The sequence below is a fragment of the Diabrotica virgifera genome, chromosome 2 (genome assembly GCF_917563875.1).
Source record: "Diabrotica virgifera virgifera chromosome 2, PGI_DIABVI_V3a".
NCBI classification, from domain to species: Eukaryota; Metazoa; Arthropoda; class Insecta; order Coleoptera; family Chrysomelidae; genus Diabrotica; species Diabrotica virgifera.
Window position 1 is genome coordinate 186,622,747 of NC_065444.1, and position 18,699 is coordinate 186,641,445.

Below are 18,699 nucleotides of genomic sequence, written 5' to 3' on the forward strand. Positions count from 1 at the left end.
CAGGATCTACTCTCGACTCTTACATACCAACGGTAGACTTTCTCGAATCCAATGCAGCACTGAACTCGACAAGCACATGCAGGAAGAACTGAAGATGAAAGGTAGTGTTAGATTAGTTGGAGAACCTAATCTTAATTTTGAAGGCTTGGAATTGGGAACTAGTGAAGTACAATCATCCAGTTCCCAACAACAGACTGCTGATTCATTGTTTGAGATTCCAGCTTCAAACCAAATTGAAAGTAGAGATGTCCTCTAACCTCGACGAGTCATTATTCCAACACCACAGTCAATCATATCTTATGACTTGGTAGATGTTAGTTCTGGACCAACATTTGACACTCTATCGCGAAAAATTAGTGCTGAATTGGATATGATAACCTGTGATGATCCCCAGTCAGTTCATATTATTCCTCCACCCGATGTACCAGTGCACAGCATTATTCCATCTACTTGCTGTGACAGATCACGGGAAAATTTTGAAGAGTCACCTATTCATCTTAGGGACACTAATCGTTTTGTGGGCGAACAACCTGTTTTAAAGAGTACTCAACTACGTGAGCGTGGAGAAACGACCACTAGAGAGTATGCACGACTCGAGGAAGCCACTTCTAACTTAAGAATTAGTATGGATAGACTTCAGCAAATCTTAGCGGATGGTATGTCCGAATCTCGAGAAAGGTTTCCTAGGGATCGTATGGTTAACTCCACAGAAGATGTTTATCAACCTTGGACAGATATAGGACAGAGTAATGTTGATTCTCGTACCTATGGGCTATCTGACTATTCTGAAGACAGAGCTGCTGATGTTCATCACACGTGGTAGTCGCGTTCATTTTTCTGACTCAGATATGGCAGGTACTAACTCTACTAGAGTACCAGGTACTCAGTCAAGTTCTTTTTTAGATTTTGATGATCGATTGAATGGGAATCAGTTTTCTTCAATGCGCGATGACTCTACTATGTCAGGTAATCTACAAGGAACACAAACTTTATCTACCAACAATACTAATTTACAAACAAATTTGGGTATTCTTACATCAAAGTCTTCATCAAATAATTTTCATGGAACTCACTCATATCAGCCTCACTTAAATAATTTTCATCAACCTTTACCATCAAACACAACTTCATTTAAAAATATGCCAACTTTATTAGCCAGCAACAATAATTCAGGTACACAATCTTTTACTCCAAATGTTGGTAACTACACTCAAGTACCACCATTAGCTTCATTTAAACTTCCTTCTGGGATCCTTCCTTCAAATTATATTGCTGTTCCTTACATTATTCCTCAAAGTAGGTCAAGTTGTTGTTCTCGTGGTAACGGTATTGATGTTAGTAGATGGAATGTTAAGTATTCTGGAGAAGGTAGTGTAGAAGATTTCCTTGAGAGGGTAGAAAAGTTGCGTATTGCTAGGGGTGTTTCTAAAAAACAACTGTTTAGTGCTCTCCCGGATTTGGTGACAAATGATGCTCCTTGTTTCTTTAGAACACAACAGTTTGCAGATTGGGATGCTTTTGCTAATCAACTTCGACTCATGTACCAGAGATCGGACGATGATCGTTGGGAGGAGATTAGGCATAGAACGCAAGGTAGTGAAGAGAAAGTTTTAAGTTTTATTCTGGCTATAGAAAGCATGCTTAGAAAATTAACAAGTCTTCCTTCTAAGAAACTCGCCTTGCGATCATACGTCGTAATCTTACATCTTGCGATACAGCAGATTAAGAGTATCGAAGATTTACTTACGTTAAGTAAACAAGTCGAAGACACTAAAGTTAGATTAAAAAGGTTTGCTCCTCCTCCTACAAAATGTAAGTAGGTATCTTGTGGATCCCGATTTAGCTTATCACAAACCGAACAGAACTACTATCGCCTCTGTTCAAGAATCATCAAGTGTTCCTGATTGGTCTAATATTGCAGTTGCTGCTGTTCAACCAGGTTCTTCTGGAAGTTACTCCGTTGTTTGTTGGAACTGTCGAGAGACTGGTCATAGATCCCGGAAATGCTCGAAGCCTAGGCGTCGATTTTGTTTTAAGTGTGGAAGAGACAATGTACTTTAGGCGCAATGTGGCTGTTCAAAAAACTTAAGCACGGTGGGGAGATCGGCCAGTCATCCTTTCCTTTGAATAGCTTAATGGCCACCATTGATCCAGCTCAGCATGCCGTGTTGAATTTCATCATATCTCACGCAAAAGGTGACGAGCGACCGTATTTGAATGTTGCTATTTATGGTAAGTCTATTCTTGGTCTTTTAGATAGTGGTTCCTCTAAAACTATTCTTGGTTCCACCGGGTGGAATATGTTAACAGATTTTTGCTATTTGAATACGGAAACTCAAACCAATTGTGTTGTAGCGAATGGATACAATTGTCGATGTTTAGGATCTGTTGTTTTACCGTTTTGTGTTCAAGATAAGGTGGTAGTCTTGAAGGTGTTAGTTATGCCAGATTTCCCTCACTCTCATCTTAGGTAATGATTTTTGGACGCGAATGGAAATAATTCCAGATCTTCGAGAAAATGAATGGTCTTTTCGTTCTAAAGATGTCAATGACATCCAGATAGCTTCTATTAAATCCAGGGACATGTTGAGTGAAGACAATCAACATCATCTGAACTCACTTCTAGACAAATGCTTTTCTAAAATGAGTTCTGGACTTGGTTGTACCGACTTAGTGGAATTGGTCATTAAAACTGAATCGACTCCAGTTAAACAACGATACTACCCATTATCTCCTGCGCTTAAAAGGCAAGTAAATCAAGAGCTTGACGAGATGATTCAGAATGACGTTGTTGAACCTTCTAATTTTCCTTGGTCGTCGCCAATAGTCATGGTGAAAAAGAAGTCAGGGCAATGGAGATTGTGTGTAGATTATCGTGTTCTCAATAAGATTACTGTATCTGATGCCTATCCAATTCCATTTGTCAGCGCAACTTTGGACAGGCTTCGTAATTCAAAATACATCAGCACGTTAGACATCAAATCCGCATATTGGCAGATTCCGGTTTCCAAGGAATCGAGACCCCTTACAGCTTTCACTGTACCGAATAGGGGTTTGTTTCAGTTTAAACGTATGCCGTTTGGTTTAAGGAATGCTCCAGATGTTTGGCAAAGGTTTATTGATAACGTTATTGGAATTGACTTAGAGCCTTACGTCTTCCAATATCTAGATGACGTGATTGTTATCAGCCCGGATTTTTCCAAATACTTAGAGATTCTGAAAGAAGTTCTCACCAGAATCACTAACGCTGGACTTACCCTGAATCGGGAAAAGTGTATATTCTGTAAGCCGGAGCTCCGATATCTTGGTTACATCGTTAATTCGTCAGGTTTGCTAATTGATTTCAACTCCAAAAACCGTTTCAGATATTAGACGTTTGATAGGTATGGCAAGCTGGTATCGTCGTTTTCTTCCAGATTTTTCTTTACATGTTGCTCCACTTACAGCTCTAACTCGTAAGAATACAAGGTTTGTTTGGGATGAAGATTACGAGAAGGCTTTCCAGTCTGTTAAAGAAAATCTTGTTAAGGCACCGATTCTTTCCTGTCCAGATTTTAATTGTCCTTTTGTGGTTCAGTGTGATGCTTCAGATTTTGGTTTAGGTGTTGTACTCAGTCAGGTACAAAACGGTGAGAAAAAGGTTATCTGTTACCTCAGCAGATCACTGACTAAGCAGGAGAGACGTTATTCTGTGACGGAAAAGGAAACGTTGGCCGTATTGTTTGGAATCGAGAAGTAACGTCCGTACCTTGAAGGTACTAAATTTACTGTCATCACGGATCACTGCAGTCTAAAATGGCTGAATAGTATTAACGACCCTGTTGGTAGAATTGCGCGCTGGGCGGTGAGACTTCAACAGTACGATTTTGACGTCGTTCACCGAAAAGGTAAAGAACATGTCGTTCCAGACGCTCTATCTTGTTCCGTTCCCATTATAGATTCTGAAGATGCTTCTGTGGCAAGTAACAGTAATTCCTCTGGTGAAAATAATCGGTGGTACGATTCTATGTTAAATATAGAGTTCAAGAACATCCTTCTAAGTTCCCTGATTGGCTGATCGAAAACAATATTTTATATAGGTAAGAGAAGTAAACATCCTTTTCAAGATCTGCTCGATCCACAGAATGTTTGGTTAATAGTGGTACCTAAACGTAAACGTGCTAAAATTATCCGTGAAAATCACGATCCACCCACTTGTGGACATCAAGATATTTTTAAAACAACCGCTCGTATATCTCAGTACTATTATTGGCCAAACATGAAGTGTGATGTTGCTAGATACATTTCCAAATGTCAGACTTGTTTAATGGCAAAGCCAGATAATAAGTCTCCTGTTGGTAATATGCTTAGCATGACTCCAGTTGCTAAGAGGCCGTGGAAGATTATTAGTTGTGATTTGGTAGGTCCATTACCCAGATCAACTAATTGTTATACTTTTATCTTGTCCGTTGTAGATGTCTTCAGCAAATTTGTTTTGTTCTTTCCTTTGAGGAATGCAAAAACTCACACCATTTTAAAATGGTTAGAGGATCATGTAATTCTCATAGATTATGGTGCTCCGAATATCATTATTGCTGACAATGGTCACTTTAAGAGTAAGGAATTTAGAGCTTTGACTAGTGAGTATAAAATTAAACACAGGTATATTGCATATTATCATCCTCAATGCAATTCTGTCGAGAGAACACATCGTAATCTCAAGACCATGTTAATAAGCTATATTTCGGAACTTCATACTGGTGGGATCAAGTTCTTGGTAAGATATCGTACGCCGCTAGGTCTGCTGTTCATGAATCTCATGGACATACCCCAAATTTTGTTATGTTTGGTAGAGAAATACCTGCTTTCGATAAAGCATCCGATAAACATTTTGAAGATAGGGTTCAACCACCTCTTGATGCTATGACAAAGAGTGAAGTGATGCAGAGAGTTTTTGCTGATGTACGTGTGCGTTTAAGTAAGGCATATGAGAAATCCAAAGATTCGTACAACCTTCGTAGACGACCGGATAGGTATATGGTAGGCCAAAAGGTCTGGCGAAAGACTTATGTGATATCTGACGCAGCTAAAAAGTTTACTGCGAAATTCGCGAAAAGATATGTTGTCCGTTTACCATGGGTAAATTCGTATCCCCGTGGACGTACGAATTAATTGATGCTTTAGGTCGTAACGTTGGCGTATGGCATACTAAAGACATTAAGTTACATCCACCTGATGACTCTGAATAATTGCTATTTTGGATTCTTCTCATCGACAACACTTGTCGGTTCATGGATATGAGTTAAAAGCTTTTTTTTGGTTGGCAGCTCTTTGGATTTATGATCTACCTGTCAGAGACTGCTACATCGGTTTAGAGGCGGGCACCTATTTTGAAACTCTGAACTAAGCTTCCTTCTGTCACTAAGTTTACAGTAGTTTCTCAGGCATTACATCATGCTAAACGAATTGTTTCCTGGAAATTTACATTTTCGTTGAATGTTGAATGTGAAACCATTTCGTTAATTCAACGATTCACTCTTTGTCTAGTCATTTTTCTTAGTTGAAATTGTCGTATTTGGTTGTGCACAGTTGACTTTCGTCTGTGGCATGTTGTTGGGTTGGTTGATGTTATGGATTTGGAGATTTTTAGGCTGATTTGAGAGCTCCTGCACGAGACCTCCAGGCAGCGGTGGCCTGAGGTGCAACTTGAGCTTCCTGATTTTATTTACTATTCATTCTTCGAATCAGTGTACCAATTCAGTCTGGGGGTTTCCATTGTCATTTCTTCAGTTGCTTGATGAATGACCACACTTGGGTGTCTTGCTTCTATGTCCTGGGGGAGATTTGTTTGTTATAGTTTTTTATTTTTTTTATTAAGGCCCTTCACTTAGTAGGTGTTCAGCGGTTACACAATCACATCCTTTCTTTTGGGAAAGTTGAGGCTTGTGGTTGGGGGCTTGGTATTGGGGGGTCAGGGCTAGCCCGATGGGTAGCTACGGCGAGCCCATCATATATGGAGGTTCTGCCTACTGGTATCAAGTCGAGCCCTCTGCAGGTGTGATGGTGTTTGATGTTGGACAGTACTGAGTAGAAGTTCAACCTGTCATAAGTTGTAGTTTTTAATTGATGTATGGATAATGGTGAAGCCATACGTCTTTTACTTTGGGATCACATTTTGGTTGTGTATTACTCGCGTTGTGTGTGTGTTCACCCATACACATAACAAAATGATAATTCCCAATTTTATGTAGGTAGGTTAGGGTAATTTTATATATGGATACTGGTGAAGCCGTATGTTCCTCAAGTTGTATTAATTTGATTGCGTATAACCATATTGTGAGTGTTCACCTATATACGTCTGAACAAAATGATGTTCTCAACTTTCTTTCAAGTGTTTTTTTTTTAGGTGGGGTGGTGTTGTTACGGTTTTTTTTAAACCTTCACAATTCATTTATATATGTTAAACTGAAAGATATTTAAATACATTAAAACCCCCTGGTTACGCCTATGGTAGGTCCTTTGAAATTGTTGGTTTATTCGCAAAATGGGTCTGTTGAGTTGTTTTAGGAATGTCTGAGAACATAGAAATGTGATCGCTCTTTTTCTGACTCAGACTTTGTATGGGTTCTTGTCACGTAACTGAATCAACCATGGTGTACTTCGATGTTCGTTTGGAAATAGAATGACATTGAGGTAAGACGGATGATATCCGGTCTGTTCATTTAGTTTTTGTCTTGACCACAGTGCTCGGATTGCAAAATTAAGTTGTGTTTGGCTGATCCAGATTCATCCGCCATAAAATAGGTTGGTTTTACGAAAAACCATCGTCTAAGACGGATTTAAACCTATAAATTATGTGTGCGGATGAATAATTTCGGTTTAGTTACTGTGACATAACCCCAACTTAAGACACGTGAGTATCTTAAAAGATTATACTACAATCAATAGTTTTGGTCGTTGTGGTACGCCTGGACTAATGCCCTGTGTCTTTCCTAGGCTGTTTTTCATCACTCGATGCTAAGGGAAGGTCCTGGTAACAACCCCTATCTGTTGTCCACATAACACCTCAGGTAAATATCTTTAGAGCTATGATTAGGCTTATAGCCTCTCGTATTTCTACTGTCTCACATTGTCCCTACTGACAGTTTTGTTTTCTACCCTTGGTAGGCCAACTTCTTAAGGACTCAGCTAGTGGCCCCTAGCAACCAGCACCTAGTAATCACCTACTAACACCTTAACTAGTAACCAGAGTCACCACAACTGGAACACCCACCACGAGACCGTAAGCAATAACAGAAATAAGTCGGTACCAATAGCAACATAACCTTTATTTTTATATATACCTACCGTATCTATATATCCATATACAGTGCTAGTCAAAAGTCCTTACCCCCCTTTTATCTTTTGAACGGTTATACCTATAATAGTGAAATTTGGAGGGAGGAAATAAACAGACGTAAGCTTCTTAACTAGTGATTACAGGTGACGTAACAGTGACAGATGACGTTAAAGAGCCACTGTGACCGATAATTTTAAATGGGACCTTATAGCAAGTGATACCTCGTTTGAAAGGTATTTAAAATACCTATTCAGGCATGCTAATTTTTTTGGTTTAAACTGATTTTGATTTTGGTGAATAAATTAAATAAATATAATATTGTAGTTTCGCATTTAATTAATAAAACCTCAAAGGTCCGCCTATGGTTTTTTTGTCAAAAAAGTAGACGTTTTTCAATTCTCCACTTGTTTTTACGTCAACGTCAACCTTTTTGACAAGTTATCATAGGCGGAATTGTGAATATTTATTAAGTGCGAAAGTACAATTTTATATTTATATCATTTATTCATCAAAAATTAGTTTCTTCTTCTTGTAGTTCCTTCTCCTATCGGATGTTGGCTATCATCACAGCTATCCGTACCTTATTGGCGGCTGCTCTGAAAAGATCTACTGAGCTACAACTATACCACTCTCTTAAGTTTCTCAGCCAGGAAATTCTTATTCTACCTACAGATCTTTTACCCTTTATTTTACCTTGCATTATGAGCCTTAATATCTCATATTTCGCACCTCTGGTAATGTGGCCTAAATATTCTAGCTTTCTTGTTTTGATGTTCTTTATCACCTCGCAATCCTTTTGTAGCCTTCTTAACACTTCTGCATTTGTAACTCGTTGGATCCATGGTATTTTCAAAATCCTTCTATAGCACCACATCTCAAAGGCTTCCAACTTCTTTATATTTTCTACTTTTAGTGTCAGCTTTCCACTCCATACAACAAAGTCGAGAACACGTAGCATCTTAAGGCTCTTATCCTCAGCTCCAGAGGAAGGTCTCGATTAACAAACATCTTTTTCATTTTTATAAATGCTTGCCTTGCAATTTCAATGCGTGTCCTGATTTCTCTACCCTGGTCATTGTTTTCATTTACCCAGGTTCCCAGATATTTGTAGTTATTCACTCTTTCTACTTGCTTTCCCTCGATATCCAACCTTCCTACAAAATTAGTTTAAACTCACACAAAATTAGTATGACTAAATAGGTATTTTCAATACCTTTCAAACGAGGTATCACTTGCCATCAGGTCCCATTTAAAATAGACATCCTAAGTCTTGACGTCACAAAATTGGGAGGAGCTTATATTTGGCTCCAAACAATTTTGTTTATAATGTTAAACACTCATAAGGAATTTTTAATTTATTGTTTACGTGGTTTGTGTGACAAAATAAGACTTTTCATTTAGGTATTTAGTTAAAGAAACGTACCAATTAAGAGATTTTTATTCGTTTTTGCCCAGGTGAGTTAATTTAATGAAATGATTAGTACGTACACAGTTTTGAGGTTATGTTTATTTTCAATCACTAAGGAATAAAAACCACCTGAGCAAAAACGAATAAAATCTCTTAATTAACACGTTTCTTTAACGAAATACCTAAATGAAGTCTTATTTTGCCACACAAAGCACATAAATGAAAATTCCTTATGACCATTTAACGTTACAAACAAAATTGTTTGGAGCCAATATAAGCTCCTCCCAATTTTATGACGTCAGACTTAGGCTGTCCATTATCTGTCACAGTGGCGCTGTAAAGTCATCTGTCACTATTACGTCACCTGTCATGACTAGTTAAGAAGCTTACATCCGTTTATTTCCTCCCCCCAAATTTCACTATTATAGGTATAACCGTTCAAAAGATAAGATTGGGGGGTACGGACTTTTGACTAGCACTCTATAGTACCATATTTACCATATTTATATCCTATAGTGTGTCTCTACCTAACATGTTTGTCCAGATCTAAGTCCTTTCTCTACCCTCAATGTACACCTGGATATAGCTATAAAACAGTAATTACAGGGTATATATTTATTGTACGTAGTTAATTTCACAGGTAGACTTACAGAAGTAGGTATTTGACACTCCATCCATGGTATAAATTATTCACGTTATATTTGGTAATAGTAATATTAATATATAGTATCTATGGTTACGGTATAGGTATATCTGATTCTTGCTGAACGTAAGTACTTTTGACTCTCAGGGTGTACTTTATTGATCAATTATAGTCGAATATATTTACAATCTCTATATTTCTAGGTATTAGGGTGTATAAATGTGATAAGTTAGGGTATGTTTAAGTCATAACATATTTTATATTTAACCGTTCAATAGTCATTACATTGTTCTTATACTTTTGATACAATTCCCCATTGTATGTTTTATTTTATAGTTTATATTAAATAAATCTTTGTAGCTATGTGTTAATTTAATGCTCAAAAATATCCGGATCACCTTCTACTAACCCGTAATAAATCCCTGAGATGGGATAAAGAGAGATTAACTGAATTTTGTATTTTTATATTATAATATACACTCATGATTTAATAGATAAAATAGTTTTCACTTTATTTATTCAAGATCATTTCTCTATCTTTATTTTGCTTTAACATGACGTGCCCCCAGGCTTTAGCTAGTATTTGTTTCACGTTGAACAGCTGGTCAATGGTAGACCGTCCTGGTATTCTAATATGATTTGTTCTGAAAAGTGGCTTAATCTTCGGTTTATGATCCACGTAAACACCTCATAGCTCACACAGAGTAAGGATATGCCTCTATAATTTTTGTAGCTGACATAATATGGCAAAATATATTGGAGGGGCATGCGCAAATAAGGCAAGTACCTAGGTACTGCGCAAAAGAAGCAGAAATTAAATCAAACTTATAACGGGCTTGTTTGCTGGATATTGGTCAGTCAAGGGACAGATGTCATGTTTAAAAGTAGAAGAAGCTACAATCTAGTGAGCAGTGAGCATAAAGTTCAAATGTTAGGTGCTATATTTAAATGTTATCTCATACAAAAAATAAATAAAAATACAAAAATAACTTTCGCAACCCAGTAACTATTTGAACATAAAATAAATTATGAGAAGATCCTTAAAACATTTAAGATCGGTACCGAATTACCTAACATACCGGTAATTTTATTTGCTAAATATTCTGAACAATGCAATATTGTACATACCATTCAATCCATTTCCACTTTCGTAAACCAAATATGATGCATATCCCATCAAGCAATATAAAGATGTCCAGACTGGAGCGAAGGCCCATTTAGGTGGCCTAAGATTCGGTTTCTTTAAGGTGTCATACCATGACTTCATATTATTTTTTACAATAAATGAACCAGCTATTCCCCCAATATTGGGCAAAATTGTGAACATTAAGAGAGCTAAAATTTGCGCCATGGCTTGTTCATAAAAGTTGATAATATGGGTCGTTACTAAGCAAAATTTTAAATAACTATAAATTTATTTTAAAAGGAAACTTATCTCTAGGATCACCGATATCGGAATTTATGATAGTGCTTTTTTAGATTTAATGCAAAGGAGTGTACTTATTGATAAGATATATCTAGGATTATCAGCTTACATACAGTCGGAAAAATGAAAGAATACCCATGAACGAACATATAAAACACGCTGTATTTTTCTGTCACCGTGTCACAAAGAAAATTGTCCAGTGCAAGTACATGTAACAATAATTATTACATGTACTTGCAATGGCCAATTTTTTGTGTGACACGGTGACAGGAAAATACAGCGTGTTTTATATGTTCGTTCATGGGTATTCTTTCATTTTTCCTACTATTTCATCCTTGATAGGTACTAGGAGCCTTTTTTTTATTTAAATGCAAATGACCTTTTTGGGGTATAATTTTCTTCGTCACAAAGTCACAACGGATTTGCTGGAAAATTTGGATTTAGGTTCCCCTTATCCTCTACTTGAATTTGAACTTGAGCTCAGGGTTGCTTTTACTTGGGGAGTGAAAGCCACTCCCTCTCGGGGGTGAAAAAACATGTTTCGGGCTTACATAAGTCCGGAAATGGATAAACTGACTAATTCTAAGCCACTTTTTTTCTATAGAGTTTTTTCGCTAAGTCGATACTTTTCGAGTTATTTGCGAGTAAAAGATATTCATTTTTCACCGAAAAACTACCTACGTTTTCAGACGGTTTTTCCCAAATAACTCAAAAAGTAATAGCCCGGGAGGTAGTGTCAAATTTAACCGGAGCATTTTAGCATGGCCCTTTTCTTTTTATTTAGTTAGGTGTTCCAAAGCTTATTAATAAATGATGTGTCAGCTGGCCCAAAACCGGGGATTTTAGGCAACAAAATGTGAAACTTGATGGAAATACGCTACAACTTATATGTCAAATATTTATATCCCTGACTTACGTGTATATAATAGCCAAGAATGCCTACTAGCTTTCACCCAGACGGACTCGGGTTCAAATCCTGGCCCTGAAAATCTTTTTTGTTTTTAAAATTGACATTTTGATTTGAAAAATAATTATTTTTTGATAATACCACGTTTTTATTATTTATACGACACAATATAAAAAACTCTGTATGTCTTTTATAGAATCGTAAACTATGCATTTGATCATATTATGATATCATAATATTATGATTGACCTCCTTAATAAACAAAGTTGTTGTACATAATCCCCTAAAGCTTCCTTAGTTAGTACGACCAATCTAAGTGAAAAAGGGGGTCCCCCCCGACGTTCTTTTTTTATTTTTTTGGACCCAAATTTTTCACTTTTTTGTGACCAACCCCTTATTCATCTAAATATTTCCTTGTTCTCTATAATATATAAAAATTAATGTTTGTCTGTATGCCCCTTATCGAATCGTAAACTATGCATTTGATCATAATTATGATGACCTCAAGCAAAGTTGTTGTACATGAAATCGGGAAGGTTTTGAGTTAACACGACCAATGTAAGTAATCATTATTTACGCAGACACCACAAAAACAATATTGTTTATTAGAAAAAAGTATAGGCAATATTTTTAAGTATTTTTTGGCTTTCTGGTAATTTTTAGGTATTTAACTTTTAAACATTATTCTTTAGTTCTAAGGCGGTACGAAGTTTGCCGGGTCAGTTAGTTAAAAATAAAAAAATATTCTTGAACTATGTAGTTTGGCAAAGACTAAAAAGTATAAATCATTAATTTATGAATTTTAGATTGTAAGAAAAAAGCGTCAGCTGAATAATATATGATCAAATGCAAAGTTTCCGATTCTATAAAAGACATACAGACTTTTTTATATTGTGTCCTATAAATAATAAAAACGTGCTATTATCAAAAAAATATTTATTTTTCAAATCAAAATGTCAATTTTAAACACAAAAAAGATTTTCGGGGCCTGGATTTGAACCGGAGTCGTCTGGGTGAAAGCCGGTAGCTAGGTATTCTTGGCTATTATACACGTAAGTCACGGAGATAAATATTTGACATATAAGTTGTAGCGTTTTTCCACCAAGTTTCACATTTTACCTTTTCTTGCCTAAAATCCTCGATTTTGGGCCAGCTGACATATCATTTGTTAATATGCTTTGGAACACCAAACTAAATAAAAAGAAAACAGCCATGCTAAAATGCTCCGGATGCTAAAATGGCATTTTTACGTTGTTTTATATGCCATTAGAGTGAAAACTTACGTCTTTTGCTAGCAGTTGCGGCTAGGGCATCTATGCCATTTCGTTCGTTGCAATCCATGACTCCACGCCGGTGTTCGTTTTGGTCGGATCAGAGAGAGCAGAATATGTGCCTCCTGATGAGAGACTAATAAGTTTCGTAATCGGTAGAGGTGCTTGCTGCACTCTCTGATTAGACTAGAATATGATGCGGCTGTATTTTCGTTCTGCAACGAAATTGAAAATGGTTATTCATTTTTGATTTACATGTTTACTCTGATTGGAGTACGAAGGGAACCAATCTCGTTGGAACTTTACCGCGCTGAGCAGATGGGACGTGAATTATAAATTGTAAAATTCCCTCATCTTCCTTAGTCTCAGCGTCCGTATCATAGGCGTAACCAGGGGGTGGTTTTGGGGGTTATAACCCCCCTTTGGATGTACTTTGAGCTCTATACGCTCAACACCATTATTCCATACCCCCCAGAGACCTTCAAGTAGATGTAACCCCCCCTCGTTAGGATCATCCTGGTTACACCTCTGGTCCGTATATCTTGCAAATTGTAGAAGCCTCGGAGGTGTAACCAGAGAAGGTTCCCATTGTTTTCAGTCTGGTGGGATGTAGAGAAACATTACGTTGTTTTATATGCCATTAGAGTGAAACTTAGTCTAACGGTATTATTTTTTAAATTAGCTCAATAAAGACAAACATTTTCTACACTAAGTGAGATCAATCTATTGGGTTTTGTATTTTTTAATGCCTGGACGAAATTTATAAATAATTTCAAAATTTCACCTTGTATTATTCATAATGGACCCCAAACAATACACTTTTTTGAGATGAGATTGTGAAGTAGCTTCTAGGAACATAAAAATATACAGGGTGATTCATTAGGTTTGTTCGTAGTACGATTCAAACGATCAGCAACCGTTGCCAACCATCAGACGCATGCGCAGTTAACAGTTAGAGTTCGTAGACTAAGAACGCGCTTGCGTCTGACGGTTGGCAACGGTTGCTGATCGTTCTACGAACAAACCTATTAAAACTAGAGATCATGGACTACGCTGTACTTGTGTGAATCACCCTGTATATTTAAATTTATGTTTGTAAAGCGCCAATTTGAATTTAAAAGTTGAGGTGTCCCAGTATATTTTATAATTTTCTAAAGTAAGGACATAAACAATTTTAATCCATAAGTGGTTTCCATACTTAATTATTTCAAAATTTCACCCTGTATTCAAGCTGCTTTTTAAGTCTAAAGTGGGTGATCGACGTGCGAGCCACAATATCGCGGTTTTAAGAACGACGGTTTTACTCGCGGCTCGTTGGTGCTGATCGACTAGCGAGCAAGCACCTGCTTTGCTCGCTAGTCGATCAGCACAGTCGTGTCAGCCGTCCACAGCCAACATGTCGTAAACTTGTTACTTTCTTTTCTGTAGAAAGCTCGCAATGATTGAATTTTTTTCTTGACATCGCACAGTGGTCCAAAATCCCGAAAAGCTGGCCAAAAGTCAAAAAAAAATTCAACGTTTCGAGAATATTATTATATTTTCTAAAAGAGAATTAAATTCTCTATTCAGTGTTGGCAACCCTAGAGTTATATCTCGTATATCTGAATTTCCAGTTCAGTTCAAAGTTGACCTTCTTACGGAACAGAAGCGCAGTTAAGAATGATGAATATTTTATACGCACAGTCTTGTGCGTGTATCTCGAAAACGAAGTGCGCAAATTCAATTCTGCAAAATTGAGGATATTCGTGGAGCCATCTTTAATAAAAGCCGATAATATCAAAATATTTGTATATGTGTTATATTTAGTATATTTTAAGTTGAAATTAAGTAATAAAAGAGTATATATTTTGAAAAATTTAAATTTTCAGATTGACAAATAGTTATATATTCCATCGAATTCCAAGATGTGACTACAATCATCTTTTAGCTTATATTTCTCTCTTTAAGATTCAAAAAAAATTAGCTGCCACTATCTGCCCCTTTGGTTTTGCGAGAATTTTTTGTACAAGCGCTCTGCGCTATGAGTTTCAATATGAATCGTTAACAACGCAGAATAAACAGATCATTCCGCAGTATTCAGGTAGTTGTTATGACTGTAGATCTTTAGTTATTTCAGTATCATAGGGTAAAATCAGAGATAAAAGGGTCAGGTACAGTATTGTTGAAGAATAAAATGAAAATTAGTTTTGACTTTCATATGATTAATAATCGAATTTAACGTTGGAATAAAAAAATCCGCCATTGCATCCGCCATTTTGTTTTTTGAAATTTCGATTTCGGATTCGTAATCAGCAACCTCAAAAACCCTCGGATATCAAATTTCGACGGTATTACATATATTTAAAATACATAAACCCGCCATATTACATCCGCCATTTTGTTTTTTGCAATTTAGACTTCATATTCGTAATTAGCGACCTCAAAAACCCCCGGATGCCTAATTTCATGCAAATCAAAAAAAGCTTTCACATTTTGGCCATCTTTTCGGATTTTTGGACCACTGTGCATCGGCTCAAGTTGAGTCGGGTTCATGTTTTTTACGATATTTAAGGCCATCGGTACATAATTCGCAAATATTTTACGGGTATCTCTACTTTTTCTGTCTTTACACGGCAAATTACGTGTAGTAAAATTCACACTGGTATGGATATGTAAACATTACTAGAATGTCATTCTACTTGAAAATGTCATCATTAATTTAAAGAGATGGCTTTTGAATGTTCTTGGATAACTGTTATTTTTATAATTGAAAATTATTAATTCAGTTAATAAATGTGATAATTATTTCACTAACTATGTATTCAGTGATTATAGTAATTTACATGTACAACAAAAATTAATACTAAATCGAGAAAAGAGGAAAAGTGTTATAAGTGATTTTTTAATAATATGTTGTTACTATGGAACGCTTACAATTTTGAACATCCTTAACAACAAAATACTTGGATCACAGAATATATTATCCTGATGTATTGTCTGCTTGGATCTTCCACAAATAATACACAATAAATAACTTTTTATTAAGTTCATGTCAAATCAATTATTTATCAAATACACTATATATCAATATTATTTAATCAACAACTCAAACTATTCCCGATGCCATGTCAAATATTTAAAATTGTCACTGATTGTCACTGTCTGACTGACAGTATGCTGACAATATTCTATTCGACTGAGTGCGTTGTATGACAAAGATAGAATTTGGAAATATTACCACGGACATTGTGTTAATTTTTTTCGAATCTTGAAAAAACCAATAAATATTTTTGAAAAATTTAAACGCAGATTGAAAGAATATATTATTACCGAGGGCCGAAAGTCCCTTAGAATAAATCAAAAGTTTATTTTGAACTAGATATTTTAAATTAAATATCACACTAAATTTTCTCTTAGTTTTTCACCCCTGTAACTTATTAAAATAAACATTATAGAAGTTCTCAGGGACTTTCGGCCCTCGCCAATAACGTAATCTTTCATTCTGCGTTTAAATTTTTCAAAAATACTTATTAGTTTTCTCAGGATTCGAAGAAAATGAATCCCCATTTGAATAGCATTGCAGCCGAAAATACGTACCCATCCTCTTAAGAGTTTAACATATGCGGTAACTTACCGCATGGTAAGTCGAATTGCTTTGTTTTTGTACATACATGTGCTTCTGTACTCTGGCGATGTACAATTCCATAAACAAGAACAGTCTCGTAAGCAATATATAAATTCTAATAAAAAGTTGTGGCTGAGAGTTCGCATATCCATGATTAAAACTGGTCTTTTCACTTCAACGGTCGCCGAAAACTGCCGGCTTGGCTCGCCAGCCGTGATACACGCGCAGAAACAAATTGACGAGCCGCGAGCCAGGCTTGTCGGTAAATAAAACCGCGGTATTGCAATGATACACTGGCGAGCTTTACCGAGGAGCCACAAAACCGCGGTTTTACTTGCCTGTCGATCAGGGCCTTAAGCCAAAAATAAAAAAGCTGCTTTTAAAAATATAGGTATAGGGTGTTCCATTAAAACTAAAGTTTATGGACTTTGCTAGACTTGAATGAGTCACCCTGTATATTTATGTTTAAAAAGTGCACATTTTTATTTAAAAATGGACGGGTCTCAGTGTTTTTTTATAATTTTTTAAGACAAAGACAAATAATTTTATTCCATAAGTGCCTTCCACACTGTAGGTATATGAAACCAGGTGCTCCGTTTCTCGGTGTTGGGGGGGGGGGGGGGCAAAATGAGCTTTTTTCTGCCGGTGCTATACAAAATACTAATTTAAAAGAAGAAACCTAAGGACCCCTATGCTTCTTTTGCAGGCGGGCGCCTTATACCCTAGCGCCGGTACTGTATACAGTGTCTGCGTAACTTGGAACCATATGGGAAACTTTTTTATTATGAATTTTACGAAAAAAAAGTTATTCTTTATAAAGTGTTCTGCATGGTCTAAAACCTAAGATTCAATCATCAGATATCAAATTTCATCAACAGTATACGAGGTATGTCAAAAAATATGAATTTCGCTCAAGAGGAAATTAGCTTTAAATTTCACAATATGGAAAATTGTTATTAAGAAAAGTTGTTTGAAATTAAAAATTATGTTATAATATGCAATTACATTCTTCTAATTGAAAAAAAAATTGAATTTTTTTTTCAAATTACGGATACCCAACATAATTTTTATTACGATAACTCCGTTATTATTAATTTTACGAAAAAAGTTATTCTTTATAAAAAGGTCTGCATAGTCTAACAACTAAGGTGCAATTATAAGATATCATCAAATTTTATTAATTTTTATACGAGGTATGTAAAAAATATAATTTCGCTCAAGAGTAAAGAACCTTTACTTCTCAATTAGAAGAATGAAATTGCATATTGAAACATACAGTAGAACGTCAATAATCCGGATTAATTGGGACCGGACCCCATCCGGATTATCAAATAATCCGGATTATCGAAATTACCTAAAAAAAAGGCCAGTATGCACATTAAAGTACAACAAACGTTTTAAAATTTTATGTTTTCTCTTGTACAGTAAAGTGTCTAGAGGTGAAATTAATCAAAACATTTTTTTATGTTTAAACACTGTATTGTAATTAATTTATAATAGCAGCATGTTTACAGTAAAAACATCAAACACTATTTGTGCTTTTAAAAAAATGTGTAAAATATTTTTGAACTGCGGTAGAGGTTCGTTTTTAGCAGATAAGTTCTTAATTTATTTTAAAAGAATTAGATATTTTTGCTAGATACAAATCCGGATTATTGACGGTCCGGATTTTTGACGTCCGGATTATCGACGTTCCACTGTAGTTTTAAATTACGAACAACTTCTTATAATAAACAATTTCCAATATTGTGAAAAATAAAGATACTTTACTCATGAGCGAAATTCATATTTTTTTAAATACCTCGTATAAAAATAATTAAAATTTGATATCTGATGATTGAATCTTAGGTTTTAGACCATGAAGAGCACTTTATGGAGAATAACGTTTTTTCGTAAAATTAATAATAAAAAAGTTTCCCATATGGTATGGTTCCAAGTTACGCAGACACACTATATATGAATGAGTTAGATAAAATTAAATTATTAGAAGCGTTTCTGTCTTGCCAGGTAACAAAACAAAATTATTCGTTTAATTTATATTTTATAAACAAACATATTTTGAACTGAAATTGGTAATTCCCCGTAAAGATAACAAATAATACTAAAATTCCACAAAAACAAA

General features: G+C 35.7%; 1 protein-coding gene across 1 annotated transcript in view; it reads right to left on the reverse strand.

The window, feature by feature from the left end:
* LOC114337398 (translocator protein) overlaps positions 1-10,813 on the reverse strand; it is a 46,285-nt gene extending 35,472 nt beyond the window's left edge. Inside the window, exon 1 of the mRNA XM_028287817.2 lies at positions 10,498-10,813. Within this exon, the coding sequence (XP_028143618.1) occupies positions 10,498-10,720 (223 nt within the window). The 5' untranslated portion in view covers positions 10,721-10,813. The remainder of the gene's footprint in view (positions 1-10,497) is intronic.
* Between the last annotated feature and the right edge of the window lie 7,886 nt (positions 10,814-18,699).